The sequence below is a fragment of the Capra hircus genome, chromosome 2, assembly GCF_001704415.2.
Source record: "Capra hircus breed San Clemente chromosome 2, ASM170441v1, whole genome shotgun sequence".
Lineage (NCBI taxonomy): Eukaryota > Metazoa > Chordata > Mammalia > Artiodactyla > Bovidae > Capra > Capra hircus.
In genome coordinates this window covers 113944892-113963013 of record NC_030809.1, presented here as the reverse complement: position 1 = coordinate 113963013, position 18122 = coordinate 113944892, and the positions used below count along the sequence as shown (strand labels likewise).

The window sequence follows — 18122 nt, the reverse complement described above, 5'->3', positions numbered from 1 at the left end:
CTGGAGAATTCCATTTGAACCTAGTGGGCTACAGTCGGACTCAAAGAATCAGACACGACTGAGCAACTAACACATATGTCTTTTTTACCTGAAGACTATAAGTATTAGCTGCAATTACTTACCTTTAGTATTATCACCATATACAGTCTCTAGTTAAAGTACACTTGAGCTATGTATTAAAGCAAACAAAAACTCCGATGTGAAGAAAAAGTCTATAAGTGCTCAGACAGTAAAGAATCTCCCTGTAGTGCGGGAGACCCAGGTTTGATCCCTAGGTCTGGAAAATCCCCTGGAGAAGAGAATGGCTACCCACTCTAGTATTCTTGCTGGAAGAATTTCAGACCGAGGAGCCTGGCAGGCTACAGTTCGTGGGATCATAAAGAGTCGAACACGATTGAGCAACTATCACTTTCACTTACTTTAGATTACTTGTAGCGTAAACCAAGGACATGACACATAATGAAAAGAACATCTAGACATCGCAGTTGATTAGCGACAAACCCTAATTTCTCTGTAAGTACTTTACATTCCTTCCATACTCTTCCTCTTTTTTAAGAACCACTGTTATAGAGCATTTATAGCTATTGAGATAATGCATTTTCCACCAAAAAAGTGCCCTTAAGTCATCTACTAAGATTATCAAGCTGGGCTTGTGAAAAGTGGCCTAATGTCTCTCTGCAACGTTGACAGATGATCATCACGGCAGTTACCCTGTTCTGCAGTATCGTGATAGCTGGCATATCACTCATGTGTATGAACCGCACCTCCCAAGCAGGACGCTATGAAGGTTTCGACCAGTCTCAGGACCGCAAAGCAGCAGAGCCGGGAAACACTGCTTTTGAGGACAGTCCAGCGCCAGCAAATGAACCTGAATCTTTTGCAAGTTCTGTCCCAGAAACAAGTATGATCCTTAAATATAAAGAAACTTTTATATGCCTATATAGCATGTACTCTAAATGTTTTAAGGGAACTTCCTTGAATTATCTTCAATATCACAGGTATTTGTAAAATGGGGAACTTGAATCATAGTCAATAATAGAAAGAGCTTACAAGTTCATTTATTAGATTCTTGTTTATAAATCTTTTATGAGGATAATCTTTTGTGAGAATAAGTCTAATCCTTAGACTTCTTTGGGCCTGAGAGTTTAGAGAAGAGAAACAACTGCGGGAAGGCTCTTTCTAGGAAACTAAACATCTATGTTTGTTAACTTAACAACAGTGCATCAAGTAAGCACCACAATAAAATGAACTAAAGAGGCTTAATTGAAGCAGGGTTAACCGTAGAAGTTAGGAGTTGGCAAACTGCAGTCTGCCACCTGTTTATGGCCCCAAACCTAAGAATAGCTTTTATGTTTTTAAAAGGTTGAAGAAAAAATTTTAAAAAACAATTATTTTATGACACTTGAAAGTTATATGAAATTTAAATTTGTGTCCATCACATGTTATTGAAACACAGACATGCTCATTTACTTTTGTATTGTCTGGATTCTTTCATGCTATATTGGCAGAATTGAGACATTCAACAGACACCCAGTGGACTGCAAAGCCTAAAATGTTTATTTATAGTGAACCTATATCCCTATGTGAAAGTATGACCCTAATCAGTGATTTTTTAATGTGTTAACAGTTGTTATGGGGTTTGCCTCAATTCCCTGGTGGCTCAGATGATAAAGCATCTGCCTGCAATGTGGGAGACCCGGGTTCAATTCCTGGGTCAGGAAGATCCCCTGGAGAAGGAAATGGCAACCCACTCCAGTATTCTTGCCTGGAGAATCCCACAGACGGAGGAGCCCGATAGGCTACACAGTCCATGGGGTCGCAGAGTCGGACACGACTGAGCGACTTCACTTTCACTTTCTTTCTTTGCCTCAGTTCATGAGGAGAATTCAGCAAGAGTTTGCATTTTGGATTCATTGGTGCATGCAGAGATTTCATAGACATCGACCGTTGTGCTGGGAAGTGTAAACGATGGCTTCCATTTTGTGTAGAGAGTTTGTAGAGTAGAGAGATGCCTGATGTTAAAACTATTAGTTGTAAATAGCGATAAGTAGAGAAGAAAGAGAAAAGGTTTAAAAATCATTTTCACTGTCTTAAAAGGAAGAAGATCCCACAACTCTCACTGCTTATATTGCCTGCCTGCCTCCCTCCCTCCCGTCCTTCATCATCCCAAACTGGAAGGAGATAGGATGGGGGGTAGAAACAGGGATATGGAACCAGTCTGCCTAGGTTCAAGTCTGACTCTAGAACTTTATTATTTGGTCTTAGGCAAGTTTCCTGTGCCTTGGTTTCTATATCTGATGCTGATAACACCTGCTACACAGGACTGTGGGTCCCACTACATAGGGCTGTATTTGGCCAACTAGTGATTTACATTAACCCTGCTTCAATCAGGCCTCCTTTAGTTCATTTTATTGGTAGTGTTCACTAATTTCTTTGTTAGATCCTTTGTGATTATAGCATCAGAATTTCATTCTTTTGAGTCCTCTTGACTATTTTCCCTTTGAAAATGGAAATTTAAGGATTATGTGTATGTGTTCACTAAAATTTTAAAAGCCACTTTTCTGACATCTAGACTACTTTTCTGATCATGCCCAGCATCCTTTCCTTCCTTGCCTTCTTTGTGGACTCTTAACATTTATCCTATAAATCAGTCTACTGTATGTTTTCAGATAGGTTGTAAAGACCATTCACCACTCTCTAAGTCTTCTTCTCCTGCGAGTGTTTTAGAAGTGTCCACCAAAGTCCTGCGAACGTGTGCAGAGTCCTAAACTAAGTGTCTTAAGCCCAGAGACTTTTGCTGCTGTCTTCACTGTCCTTTAAAAATAGCAAATAAACAGTATCATAGATATTCTTTAAACCCTGTCATCATCATCTCCAGCAGGATAACTAGCTGGGACCTTTTGTATGAATAAATAGAGAATCAGAAGACAGTTATGGCTTATCTCCATAGAAAACCTGTAATGTTTATACCTCTCCTCTTACCTCACTGCTTTATAATTGCTTTTTAAATTATCAGTATAACCCACTAGACTATAAGTGCTGTGACCGCCTTGCCCACTATTGTAGCCTCAGCACCTAGCATGTGTCAGGTTTCCTATATTTGTTAGATGAATGGATAGATGGATGGGTTGATAAGATATGACGTGATTTTCTGAAGCCGCCTGAAAACTGCTAAGGCAAAGTTCTTGTTTATTTGCCTATTCACCCATGTTCCTAGGAAAAAGGTTTTTAAACCTGTCTGGTTCTTTTCCTTCCCTACAGTCCGCTCTTTTCTGCTTTGCTAATAGTATTAATACACAGCACATTAGATGTCCAGCCTGACCTCCCCAAATCTCAGTAATCCAAAATAGTTCACTCCCCTCTGCCCCTCGCCACACATTTGTCAGAGACACATGACTTGCTTATAAGTGTGGAATTATAATTGAAAGGAAAATTAACCTACTTTAATATGAGATCAAAGGTTCAGTTAATAAAAGAGAAGGCCATATCATCTCTCTTATATGTGGAATCTTTGGGGGGAAAAAAGGCTCATAGATACCGAGAACAAGGTTGATAGTTGCCAGAGGTGGGGCGTAGAGCATAGGAGAAATGGGTGAAGGAGGTCAAAGGGTAGAATGAAAAGATAATAAATAATCATGATGTATTATTGAGCAACAAACAAACACACACACACAAATAAGAAGGCTCATGTTTGAAGGGAAAAACTGCTATAGGTGTGTGTTCCCTACACATATGTCCTTGGAATGGGCTGGCTTTTTATCTGTTTTCTTAACAATTTATCTTAGTGGATTTGAGCCTTCAAGTTTCTGAAGATAAGAGGCAGAGCCAGATGATTTCTGTGTTTTCTTTTCAATTTTTCTGTGGCATCATTATCTTAAATTTAGAAAGACAGTTGTAATAGTTTTATTATAAATGATAGTTTCTATACTTTGAAATTTTTTTTTAATTTTTAATGACAGTACTGAAAAATTAGAGCATATTATCAATGAACATTTCAGCCTATGAATTATGCCTTTTTAGTACGTTAAGTTCTAATACAGTTTATCACTGAAGTTATTCTATTATAATCCGTATCAAGGAGCACCGTGTCCATGTATGAGTGTGATGTTTTAAAGGACACTGCAGTTCTCTGAATATACAGAGTAAAATTACAGCTCTATAGCAGGTGTCTCAGTGTGACTTTTGTAAACCTATCTACCTAAAAACCAGCAAGAGAGTTTCAGCAGTATATATCTAAAAATAAAAAAGAATACAATTGCTTTTACTGCATCGTCTAAACTGGTAGAAGACATGTTCTTGAAAGAAGTGAGTTTTGAGCTAAACTTAGAAGAGAAAAGGGTTTGGATGAATTCTGTGTCAAACTAGAATTCATCCAAGGAGTAGTGAAATCAAAGCTGTATTTTAGGAAAGTAGTCAAATTCTAATTTCCCAAAACACACTGGAAACTAATAACATAGCTTGGGTAAAAACATTTTCCTTAAAAAAAATTTAATTAATTATGGGAATTCCCTGGTGTTCCAAAAAAGATACCAGCTGGAGAACAAACAAAACATTTTCTTTGTTTTATACAAAGAAGAGGCAATATGTAAAGGAGCTGATCTTTTGTCTGACACTCCTTAAATGTTAATTTCTATATAAGCACATTTAAATACTTTTTGATAGCTACCCATACATTGAGGCTGTATGGAAAATCTCTGTGTGTATATAAATGAATTTGGGGATTTGTTGGTTTTTTTGAGGGGGTGTTTTGTTTTATTTGGCATCTCTTTACATTGTCCATTTTTTTGTGATTGGACTCTCCCGTTACAACCTATATTTTATCTATATAGGTTGCTGCTCCTGCTCTATGGGAAACGGTGAATTATGCTGCCCATCCACGGAGCCAGTAGCAGACATAACCACCAGTGGGTCGGTGACTCCTTCATTTGAGAAAAGTAAGTGCCTCTAGGCTAGGAGGATGAGCCTAAGGAACAAAAGATTTTTTAATCTTATGCCTTAAAAGAACTCTACATAGATTTTCTATAGAAGCTACACTGTTTGAAAATATTCTCATAAGATGAAAGAAAGTGCAAATAATACAATAATTGTGCACAGATAGGGTATTCATTATTTTTTTTTATTTGCATGGAAATTCTCCAGTAAATTTAACCTGAGTAGTAATTCCAAGGAGTTTGCCCTAAGGATCATTATTTTCTCTTTGGCATCTCATTTTAGAAGCTGAGACTTTTCCCCACTCCATTCCCCCAGGGCCAGGACTAATTAGTCAGTGGTTAATTACATTTTGAATCCATATGCTTTAAAATATGCCCTTTCTTATAAAATAATAAAAATCTTTAAAAATAATAACCTTTTGACATATAGACTAACAGACTGAATCACGTTTATGGTCTGAATTTCAAATTATTTAAAACAACTGAATATATGTAAATTGCAATGTACCTTCAGTCAATTATGCCTATTTTTAAAAATCAAAGTAGAGAGAGAAACCCCAAAAAGTCCTCTTTATGATGGAGCATGTCAGCTGTTTTGCTGCCAAATGTTTTTATATTTTAAAAATGTTGTGAATATTATAAGAAATGATGCATGCTAATCACTTAGCACAGTGAGTAATGTACAAACCAAATGTTTATTAAACATGGAAGCAGGGACTTCCCTGGTGACCTAGTGGTTAGAATTCTGGCCATTCACTATGGTGGCCCAGGTTCAAGCCCTGGTCAGGGAAGATCCTACAAGCTGTGCAGTGTGGCCAAAATAAATAAATAAAAATTTAAAAATAAGCATAGTAGCAGCAGCAAATGGTGTAGTTATTGTTCAGGCAGATATTGAGCCTTCACTTACATTCAGCAGGAAGCCTCTCTTGGTATCCAGTTACAGTTGTTTCAAGTCATTTGTGTGCCCCTTTTCTAAAGCCAATATTTCTTTACATCAGAATTCCCAAGGCTTTACTCCTTACTTTTTCCTTCCTACACAATATACCTAATAGTAAAGTCCATTGACAAATTCAGCATGTGATTTGATTCATCATCCCCAGGTGGAGACTTTTTTTTTGCCCCCAGAATCCCGTTACAATTTGCTTATGTCATTTCTCAATTAATATGCTGATTCCTGAAAAAACCTTTTTAACATAGGAGCTTCTTAGATTTTCTGATCATATTTTATGAAAACAAATATTGTAATATGTAAAAATGTAGATAAAAGTAAAATGGATTTCATGCATTTTTATAATATTTATATGTAATATTTTAAGGCCAAGTTTATTATATACACGGCTAGAATTTTTCAACACCAAGATATACACAAATAATTGTTATAAAACGGGATCATACTACATAAACAGTTCCTCAGCCTGCTTTCTTTTTGCTGTTAACCTTTTGTGTGTGTGAAGTTTCATCCATGCGGTTAGCTCTTATGTCATACCGTGTTTAATGCTTGTGTGTGTTCTTTTCTAAAAAGAGGCTTTAGGAAATGCAGTTTTTGTAAGCTTGAAGGTAAGAGCTGTAAAACTGTGTTTTTTAAGCCCTGACTTTTTGTAATAAGACTGTCTGTTAGACTAGCATCTCTTTTGTAAAAATGTTTTCTCCTACTTTTGATGCCATTGATATAGTGGAGCTGAGGTAAGAGAATAAAGGTTTCTTGTGAAAGGCTTCTCACTTCTCTTTTCAGCCAAAGAAAAGTCATGCTTATGATTTGGACTTGCTTCCATATGCAAACAACAAAGTGTATAATATTTTTTTATTTGGTTCCTTAAAGGTCTTTTCTAAGCAAATTCTAAACTCTTTAATGAAAGGCAAGTGGTAAATTTGCTTTGCTGTTAGCCAATATAGGATATTCATACCAAGAGGTAGATTTATATAACAGGAGAAACTTGTTATTAAATTAGCCTTAAAAATTTGTTTGCGCGCGTGTGTGTGTGTTACACTGTTGAATAATGTAGAAGGGAACTATTCCATATATTTGTGTTTTTTTGGATAAAAACGCTCTACAAGTAGAACTATCCTAAAACAACATGAAGGAGCCTTCTTTAGATTTCATCTAAAATAATATACTGATTCTGAACTGAGAATGTGCATATGTAGTGGTTTGCTTAGGAAGTCATTATGAATTTAAAATGCATTCAAATAAAAAGCTCTGATTACAAATTGTTGTGCTTACTGTTTTATAGAGGAACATTGTGTGAGTCGCTGTAACTCCCAGAGCTGCATATTAGCCCAGGAAGAGGAGCAGTATCTACACAGTGGAGACCAGCAACTGACTCGACATGTGTTGCTGTGTTTACTTCTCATTATTGGCCTGTTTGCTGTAAATGTTTCTTCTGATTTTGTTTGGGAGCCATTTCTTTAAATGTTTGACAAAGTTTTTTTCCAGGCATCTGGGAGAAACTTCGTTGCTCCTTCCCAGGGGAGTCGCAGCACTAGCATCTCCTAATCATGAGCTAATGTTTTGGGAGGAAGAAGAATGAGTAATTCATATTACTCTGTTGCTTAAGTGCTTCAGTAACTCATTTTGCTTTGAATACTTACTCATCCTATGCTCTGAACCTAGAATTTGGGGTAAAACCAGTTATGTCTGTGATGTATACAGGGCTACTTCGTCCTAAGTTATTTCTTGACTGACTTCAGTAGATAAATGTCTACATGGTCTCTCGGAAGACAGTCCTCAGATAAATAAACTTTTAAAAATAATTTTACATTATGAAAACAATATAAGCACTTCATACAATGGATACCATAGAGAAAAGAGGAAAAATATCCATCATACTACTACCTTCTCTTTTTTAATATAGTTTTCATGGTTCTAATAATACATACAGATTTATGTCCTGCTTTGCGACTTATGTCAAGCATTTTCATGTTGCTGCAAAAGTGTTCTAATTTTTACTTTAAATAGCTCCTTAATAAACTATAGAGGATATGCATTACAATTCACTCAATCATTTTCTTATGGATTGTTCCTAGTTTTTTAGAATTCACTAATAAACATCTCCATGCAGTATATTTCCTTATCGTAGATTCTCAAAAGTTGGAAAACCTGGATTAAATAGCATAAATATTTTTGTGTCTCTGGATGCATTCTACTAAGTTGTTTTCCAAAGGAGTAGTATAGGCTTATAAACTACTCTCACCAACGTTGACTATTATAAATTTTTTACTTGATAATTTTATAAGTGAAATATAGCACTTCACTTTTAAATGCATTTCTTTGATTATCAAAGCATTTTTAAAAATTAGTTCTAAGTCTTCTTTTGTGAATTACTAGTTATTATATAATTCTTTGTGATAGTTCAAGGATAACTAGCCTAGTGATAGGCAATGGACCATATAACCTATGAAGAAATTCTCTTACACTTTTCACACTGCAATGCTTGTTACATAGAATCATATCAGCCAGCACCATTTTAGCTGCTGTTTAAGAACAAAAATCAAAAATTAAGAAATGATGCCAAGAATTGCTGCTCGGTGATGTGATTGTTTTCACTGTGTAAAACTAATTTTAAAATCAGACCTGTCTTAGGCTAGTTGAAGTCCTGATGTATTATGTAAGCTTCTGTATTATGGCTCATGTCTTCTTTCTTCAAATCTGATCAGAATAGATGTTGTTTGAATGACACCTGTCAAGAAGAGAGGTTTAAACCTCTTGTTTGAAAGACAGAGCTTCTGTATTCTCTTGGTGTTTTTCCCTTTAGTCCTTTTCTTCCTAATTATTAAGTAGATAAATTATTGTACTATGTTCTAGATAGAGAGAAATGATCAGCTTGCTTCATTTTAAAGTCCTATTTTCTCCTTCCTTTATAGAATCTTTCCAGTTGTTTATGGTGGCTATTCAACCAAGAGCCTGGGAGACTATATGTTGAGTTACAGTTTTTCTGTGCTGTGTTTAACTTTGGCCAGGTATTTATTTACTGAGAACTTTGAGGAGTTTCTGTTTTCCTGGATGGTTTGATTGGGAGGTGGTGGTACGGATGTTGTTGTTTTCTTCTAAATCAAAAGGGTTTGGTTTGTTTGCCAGCTGCTGGTATGCGTGACAGCTGACAGCTGCTGCCTATCTCCTAGTAGAGATGAATTATTATATTGGTTAAAGTCATCAGAATGCACACTGAGTGTTTCAGTCAGAAATACCAAATAGTTTTGAGATAAAGGATGGTAATTTAAGCAGGGACAAGATGTTCCAAGTTCTTTTTAAACTTCATTGTGGCCTTAATAAGTTACTTTGGGAAAATGACTTCACTTCTCTGAGCCTTTAGTTTAGTCACTTATTTAAATGCACAACATTTCATTTACATTTTGTTGTTTCTTGAACTATAGGTACTTATATCTTTTTTAAAAAATCATGTGGTATATAAATAAAATTTGACCAAGGATAGTAGATACAATTCACTCAAAGTGTACCATATGCCAAACATTTTAAGCATTTTACATTAATTATTTCATTTAAACATCACAATAATATTTGCGAAGTAGACTTTTACCCCCCAGTTTAAAAATAAGAAATTAAAATTCCATTGAAGATTTAAGAATAAATGAAGGTGTCCTTGGTGGTGAAGTGGTTGAGAATATGCCTGCCAATGCAGGGGACACAGGTTTGATCCCTGGTCCGGGAAGATCCCACATACATCAGGGCAGCTAAGCCCACATGCCCTAGAGTTTGGGCTCTGCAAGAAGAAAAACCACTGCAATGAGAAGCCCTAGAACCACAGCTACAGAGTAGCCCCCACTCACCACAATTAGAGAAAGCCTCTGCGTAGCAAAGAAGACCCAGAGCAGCCAAATATAAATAAATAAGTAAATATTTTAAAAAGAATAAATGATATTTTACATACTGGGAAAATATCTTTATGTGAAGATTAGAAAATTTTATTCCACTTCAATCGCTTGCTTTTTAAATAGAGAATATTAGTCCCCAGATTAAGTATCAGGTTGAAAACATACAGTACTTGAAATCACTGGGTTTACTTATTAAATCTGAAATAATTGGCCATATGACTTAGTTAACATGTATTAGTATAGAACATGTATATTTAGACAGACTAGTGACCTATCCATTTATTACAGTCAGACATGAGCATGCCAAGGACTCCTTGATGTCCACCTCACTTTGTGATACTGTTTACGACCTGAACTATAAAATACTAGGTTGAAAAATCATAGTCTTACTCAGTATCTTGCATTCAGAAAGCCCACTCCAAGCTGAGCCATTCCAGGACTGGGACTCACAGAGCTTCACAAATGGAAGCTAATGCCAGGAATGTTGCGTTTGAAATACAGCCCCCACAGCTTATGGCTGAAGTGCTTCAAAGAAGGGAGAGAGATATAAAACCTGCTCCCATTCCATTTTCCTCCTGGGGAGGTGTGGTAGTATGATCATTCCTTTCTGGTAGTTTATAATATGAAGTCAAGACAGATAGATTCTTCATGTCACTGCATTCTTCATCTCACCCACGCCAACCTGCACGAAGATTCTTAGCCTGCTGTGCCTGACAGATGGCAGTTCCCAGCCTCCCATCTTCCCAGGCAGTCCTGATCATCTTGCTGTGTGGCTAATATCTGGTGCTAGTTTGCCTCATTATGCCCAAATTCTTCAAACTCTTTCCCTAAGCAGTAGCCAATTTCATTTCACATAAATTTTGTTCAGTTACATTTTAATCAGACACTATAGCACTTGTTAATTCTATTGTCTCTGAAGTTTTAACAGAAAAATAATAAAGAAGTACTTAAACATAATGGGAGATATTTTATTTTCTTTTCAGAAAGGGGGCAAAAAGATACATAGCCCTTAAATATTTTCATTTTTCTCCAGTAAGCTAGCTTGCTAATGTGGTTGCTCAGCACTCATATCACCCATCATAATTAGCAGGAAAGATGATTGGGAAGAAGCAGCCAAATACCATAAAACCATCCCTCAGTATCCAAGAGGGATTGGCACCAGGACACACCCTTAGTTACCAAAATCCATGGATGCACAAATCCCTTATATAAAATGGCATAGTATTTGCATATAACCTATGTACATCCTCCCGTTTACTTTAAATCATCTCTAAGTTACTTATAACACCTAATACAATGTAATTGCTATGTAAATCGCTCAGTCATGTCTGACTGTAGCCTGCCAGGCTCCTCCAATCGTGGGATTCTCCAGGCAAGAGTACTGGAGTGGGTTGCCGTTTCCTTCTCCAAAATAGCTGTCAGTACACAGCAAATTCAACTTTTGCTCTCTTGAACTTTATGGAACTTTTTCCCCAAATATTTTTGACCCACAGTAGGTTGAATCCATAGATGCAGAATCTGTGGATACAGAGGGTCAACTGTACCTGCCATCAGGCACTGAACTTTGAGTCTGCCTGTGTGTTCTATTTAAAATGTTGCTCTAATCACCAGAGGTTTACTTCCCCAAGCACTAAATTTTTTCATTTCTGTCTTAAACTTTTATTGTAGAGCTCATAAAATAAGAACCTTTTTTTTTTCTTCCATAGGGGTTTATTTCCTTTGGCATCTTTGGGTTGGACAAACATTTAATCATCCTACCTTTCAAAAGAAGGTAATTTTAGTTTTGAAATAAAGCTATAACTGTAAAGGTAATGACAAAGCCATTCTATTAAGATACTTATATTTTTAAGCCTTTAGAAACTGCTAGGAGACTACAGAATGGTTAACCTAAGCACCATAGAAAGGTTTTCTGTTGATTCATGTATTTGTTATATCATAACTGCACGGAAAATGTCAGAAGAGCTGTCAATAATCCAGTATTATAATTTGCATGTTAATAGGAATTGATGAAAACTGACTTCTGTCTATGCCATTAACTATATAAAATAAAATGAAATGAAACTTGAAAATGTATTTGCAAATGGAAATAAGAAGCAGTATGCCCCCAAAGGTCTATATTTGGTTGTCTTTTTCCTTTGACAACAGGATTTTTCTGTCACACTGACAATTTATAGAAAACTCAAGTTTTCTTCTTTTTGAATTTCATTTTTTTAAAACTGGCTTGGTGAAGAGTTTCTTTGAATTCAGGTCAGGAATTTCTTTGTGAAAAATAATGAAGTGGGAACACTTCACTTTGGTGGTAGGAGGAAGTGGGGATGGGGGGAGAATTCTTGTACTTCCTTGTTTGTTTTCAAAGTCAAAATTAGTAGAAACTAGGAGTGCTAGTGGAATTTATCTTATAGGATATATAAAAGTACCCAGTAAATGGTTCCTGTTCTTTCTTCTCCTTTTTTCCATCATCATTATTGAAATGTAGTTGCTAGGGTTGGTCACAATCCTTTGAAGAAAGAAGAAAGGCGTAATAGGAAAGTCACTGCACTTAGTTATTAGCTTCATAATGTTGATCATTTAAAAGAGTCAACAGATCTGCTGTCTGGTTTGGCAAAAGAGAATTGTTCTTTACTCTATATCCCAGTATTTGTCTCTCTGGTACTGATACTGGGTAATTAAAATGCTTGATTGCTGTATATTATTTTTGCATTTTAAAACTACAGAATGTAGACTAAGGAACTTCATTTTTTGGTAGATCCTGAAATAGTTCAAACATGTCTAGAGGGTTTATAAAATGTTCCAAGTCTTCTGCCCAAGCCTGCTCTGAACAGGAAACTAAATGCAGGTTAAATATATTTCTGCTTCAGAGACTAGGGATGTCTGGATGTTGTAAATGACAGCTGTGGTGAATGATAGCTTTGGAACAGCCATATTGACGGGGTGATAAGTAAGAAGGAGCTCTCTCAGGGCTTGCCTTTCCTAAAAAATTTCATCCTAAAATTTTTGGTTTTCAGACTTGAATTCCTATGGAACAGCAAAGAAACAGCAGAAAATAAGGATTCTTCTGTTCCTGAGGAAATAAAAATGACCTGTCAACAATTTATCCATTATCACCGTGACCTCTGTATCCAAAACATTGTGAAGGAAAGAAGGTAAGTACAGGTTCTAGATAATTATATTTTAGATGATTAATTTTGGTTTGTGATAGGCTAACTAACATGCTTGTAACTAACTTTGTTATTTTTCAATAACACATATACACGTAAAAGTTAAAATAGCTACAGGTCAGTTTATAGTTTAATTTTTACATTTTTAAATGCCATTTAACTTATGATTTCCACATAAAATATGAAAACTTTAGAATGAACCAAAATATAGCAGAATATTAACATTCAGTTCATGCTGGCCATTAATATCTCTCATGAAACTTTGAGATACATTGTATTTAGAAGTGACTTTATATTCCCTATATCCTAAGGATATGCTAGTAATATGCTATTTCAAATTACTAATGATATTATCAAGAAAGTAAAGTGAAATTTCTGTCTTTTAATTAACTCTGCTGCTTATTTTTTCACCTCAAGTCCTAATCTTTAGTCTTTGACATCATATTTATTCTTCTAATCCTCAGGCATGGAGTATACAGCAGGAGAGAATAAACAAATGTTCTAGTGCCAATATATTTGGTTGTCGAAAAACAGGAAAAGAACAGAACATGATATAAAGAAGCAAATACTTTTATTTCTGTAACTGAAAAATTGAAAATCTATGAAAATTACCATTCAAGATAATTAATTTACATATATTATGCCACTATATTTCATTATAACCAGAAGGTATCCTGATTCAGCTAGTAGAAAGGGGATTCACTGGTTGGAGACCAACTCTAGAACTCAATCTCTGGGTCTGTCACTTTGTGGGAGATTACTAGCTGTGTGACATTGGGCAAGTTCAATTCTCCAAACCTTAATTCTCCTCTTCTTTAAAATATCTAGCTCTTGGAGGTTGTTTGCATTAGATAACAAAATCTATGTAATGGGCCTAGCCTAGTTTCTGGGAATGGTAAGCTATGAAGAAAAATTAGTTTCCCACCCTTAAAGGGGCAAACACAATGATTTCAAAGTGCGATCTATGGATAGTTTCAACAATTTAAAATTGCTTTTTCAAATTAAGAGAGGGAACTCTGTGTTAGCTCCACCAGGCCCACTCTGACTGCTGACTGTTAGGAAGCATAGCTCTTGCCATTTGCAGGGCTGCCAGGCTGCCTCCACCCCAGATGGTGAACGGGCACAGGCTGGCTCCAGTCCTGCATAGCGGCTGATCCTCTGTCACTCTGCACAGCTTCCTAGACTGTAGCTGTAGCTGCCTGGTCAGCCCCTCAGAAGCAACTATGAATCAGTTGGTGTCCAGATTAGAAGGTGGAGGGCTATACATTCAAAATCAACAAGCAGGAAGAAGGCTCAGACTTGGGATGTAACATTCAGGCTTTTGTTCAAAGTGATGTTTGTCGTTGCAAAGCATAAATTAAGTTATCCTATTACTAAGTAAAACACTGATGTTACAATAATATTTTATGTACTTGAGAAATTTTTTCATGTGTATTAACTTTTAATTTTTCTATGAAATACTAATTTATGTGATTAAATGTTTTAAAATTTTTTGTCACCTGTTTCTCATTTCATCTTGATTTTCAGCCATTGTTTCCTATTGTCAAGCACTTTAGGTTTTACAGCTTGACTAATGCTTGTGGACAGATTCATATTGTCTATCACATATTTGTATAAAAATGAACAGAATTCACTTAATTGGTTTTCTTACATTTCTTTTCCCCTTGTTTATTTTTTCATACCTGAGACACCCCTGTATTTGTATTAGGAAGACAAATTTTAAATAATTAAGAAGTGGGTTTATAATTAAAAAATTAAAAATATCTGAGGAATCTTATGGAAATTCCTCCAAAAATTAAAAATAGAACTGCCGTACGATCCAGCAATTCCACTTCTGTGTATATACCCCCAAAAAATTAAAAACACTAATTAGAAAAGGAATGTGCATCCCTTTGTCCACTGCTGTATTATTTACAATAGCCAAGATATTAAAAAAACAACAAACAAACCTGTGTCCCTCAGTAGAACTGATAAAGAAGACATTGTGTGTGGGGGGGAATATGTATAGTGTATACATATATACACAATAGAATATAACCCGGCCACAGAAGAATGAAATCTTGCCATTATGACAACATGGATGAACAATATGGAGGGCATTATGCAAAGTGAAATAAGTCAGACAGAGAAAGATAAATACTGTTTGATTTCACTTATATGTGGAAACTAAAAAAAAACAAATGAGCAAGCATTACAAAACAACAGAGTCATAGATGCAGACAACAAACAAGTGGCTGCCAGAGGGGAGAAGGATGAGGGGAAGAAAGAAGTAGGTGAGGGAGATTGAGAAGTACAGACTCCCAGGTGCAAAATAAATGAATCACAGGGATGAAATGTACAGTGTGGGAACAGACTCAACAACTATGAAAAAAATCTTATAGCAAGACAGATCTCACTTATCCTTTCCTTGCTTCATAAGGCAACAAATTCCTATCATATCAATAAGATTATCTTGCTCAGGACATGAAGAAAGGCTATTTGTGGGCACTGTGATAAGCAGAAAATATTAAGGTTTGATTTGAATAACTTAGTAAAAATTGTCACTTCTTAAGAGCTTGCAAAAATATTAATGTTCCTGAAACAATTATGTATTTTAACTAAGAGTATAACTTATAAAATATGTAATAGGTGTCTACAGAACTCATTTGATCATAAAAGACCATCTACTATAAAAAGAATATTTCTCTGCTGATGCAGTTACATTACCTAAGTCATTATTTTAAATGTTTCTGTTTTCACAAGCATTATTGGCATATTTTGTTTTTCTCCAATAGATCTTTCTAGGGTTAGGTGATTTAACAAAACCCTTTATATTCAGCATAGTTTCATTCCTGTCACCTCTTAACTATCATGCTGTCTTTCCCTGTCTCCTGTTTTTCCTTGCTTGTCTTCCATCATGCAGTTCTGATACCAGATTTACAGAACACATGGGTGAATCATTCCTTTGACATACAGGTGTGGTGCAAAGACTTCTGCCGGGACCTTCTGTGGCTGTGACTTGGTGAACTGGCTCATTGAAGTTGGCCTTGCTTCTGACCGTGGTGAAGCTGTGATATATGGAGATAGACTGGTGCAAGGGGGAGTCATCCAACATATCACCAATGAATATGAATTTCGGGATGAGTACTTGTTTTATAGATTTCTTCAAAAGAGTCCTAAACAGAGTTCTCCCACTATTAATGCAGACATTCCCCAGCAGGAAAGATAGAAAGAAATTGAGCATTCATCCCCATCCCCTAAGACCTAAGTTATCAAGGAGACAAGCTCACATGGAGTCATATTCTAGCCTCAGATCTGTTACTTATTAGCTGTGGGACCTTTGGCAAATCACCATGTTTCTGAGCTTCAGTTGCCTCTTCTGTAAAACTTGACATGTTCCCACTCCACGCTAATATTCTGTGATTTTATGTGCATGTGTAGCACACAGAAAACTGACTTAGAAAAAAGAGAACCAAATCAAAATTTAAAGTTCTGATAATGAATATAGTAATTACTATAATTATGTCAACATTTTAAAACATTGCTTCCTCCAACTGTGTGCTGTAATTTCAAAATCAACATCCAATTTACTATTCTTTTACATTGCCAAATTTGGCAGGTGTGCTGCTGGGGGGATATGATCCTTAAATTATGACCACTTTGCACTTATTGATAACATTTCCTAAAAAAAGAAGTTTAATGATTGTAATGAGAGGCCTTCTATTTTTCCCCTTTCCTCGACAAATAGTACTCATTAAAAACTAGAAGCACTTTTTTTTTAAGGTTCATCTTCTCTTGCTTTGCTATCCAAAATAGTAATCTGTGCCATTAGGAGGGGAATAAAAACCTCCATAAATATTATTATCTCTAAAATCCATCAACAGAAGTATAGCCTAATCTTTAACTTTGGTACTAAAAATAATAATTTGAACAGATGCATTTAAATTTGCCAACAAAATTATTGCCATGTGATACGTCATTTCTGGTGTTTGCACAAAACGTCTCAGAGCAGAAGGATAACCCTATACCTTTCCCCTGCAGTTAAAAAGAAGAGAAACTATGTAATTCAAGTCAAAATTTTAGAATTCTTTACCTAGCATCCTACTGTTACATATACAATTTAGTTTTAAATATCCATGTATAAACATTTATACATTTGAAAATTATTAAATGTTGCCCTCAGATAAGCTTTACCTTCAGTCAATTAAAGAGACATCTATTCGCATGACCTTTGAACCTCTACTTGTTAGGTGTCAGTACTGGTTTAACTTATTGAAAACTGTTTCAAATATTTATTTGTCTCATACTTTTTAGTGTCATATGTAAAGGCCATTTAGAAAATAATTTATAGGGTTAAATCACTGCCCTTTTAATGCAACAAAATGTAACAACAAAAAAAAAAACCCTGCATGGAAGCCTAGGGTATTTAATAAGTAAATTACACATTAATGTGTAGTATTAATCTATACCAATTTTAAGTTTAATAAGGGAATGGGGTTTTCAGCAGAACTGTCTTGCTACATAACTTTTTTTTTAATGACCACATAGTAACTCTCAGAATGCTCAGGAGTAAGCATAAAGCCTCATTGCTGTACCAGGAGACTTATAGTTATAGCAATAAAGATACTAATTCATATGCATGCAAGCAACACAAACTCAAGTGGGGAATTTGTTTTGCTTGTGAACAAGTCATATTACACATGTTATTTGCATGAAGGGAATTGGAAGCGTCTTTTTCCATGGAAGCACTAAAAGAAAACCCTGACTCAGAAAGATCTGCAGTTTCAGATAATGGAAGTTTTTAAGAGATGTTTTTAGAATTAAGGATATGCTAGTTTTATTAAATGAAAATGTTTGTAACTTTTACTTGCTCACTGACAGAGCAAGTTTCTCAATAAAATACCTATTTTAACTTGCATTGCCAGTGTCTTTTCTTTGAGTAATCCAAATAATGCAGAAGCCATCAGAGAGGTCTTTTCTATAGATTCTCAATGTTTCCTTAAGTGGATCTCCTGAGACTGACTATCCTTCATGACCCTATGGGACCTGTGCACAGGACCTTGCCCAAGTATGCACTCGGTGAAGTGAAGTCGTTCAGTCGTGTCCGACTCTTTGCGACCCCATCGACTGCAGCCTGCCAGGCTCCTCTGTCCATGGGATTTTCCAGGCAATAGTACTGGAGTGGATTGCCATTTATTCATGAGTCAGTATGACATTAACATCC

At 35.7% G+C, this 18122-nt stretch overlaps 1 protein-coding gene across 3 annotated transcripts in view; it reads left to right on the top strand.

Annotated features, from left to right (window-relative positions):
* Positions 1-17816, top strand: part of GPR155 (G protein-coupled receptor 155) — a 40119-nt gene extending 22303 nt beyond the window's left edge. For 2 of the 3 annotated variants that reach the window (XM_018064827.1, XM_018064836.1), the window contains 7 exons: positions 691-901; positions 4830-4934; positions 7163-7299; positions 8793-8888; positions 11468-11532; positions 12767-12904; positions 15875-17816. In XM_018064827.1, the coding sequence (XP_017920316.1) occupies positions 691-901; positions 4830-4934; positions 7163-7299; positions 8793-8888; positions 11468-11532; positions 12767-12904; positions 15875-16127 (1005 nt within the window). In that variant the 3' untranslated portion in view covers positions 16128-17816. The other variant, XM_018064844.1, reaches the window with a different exon arrangement.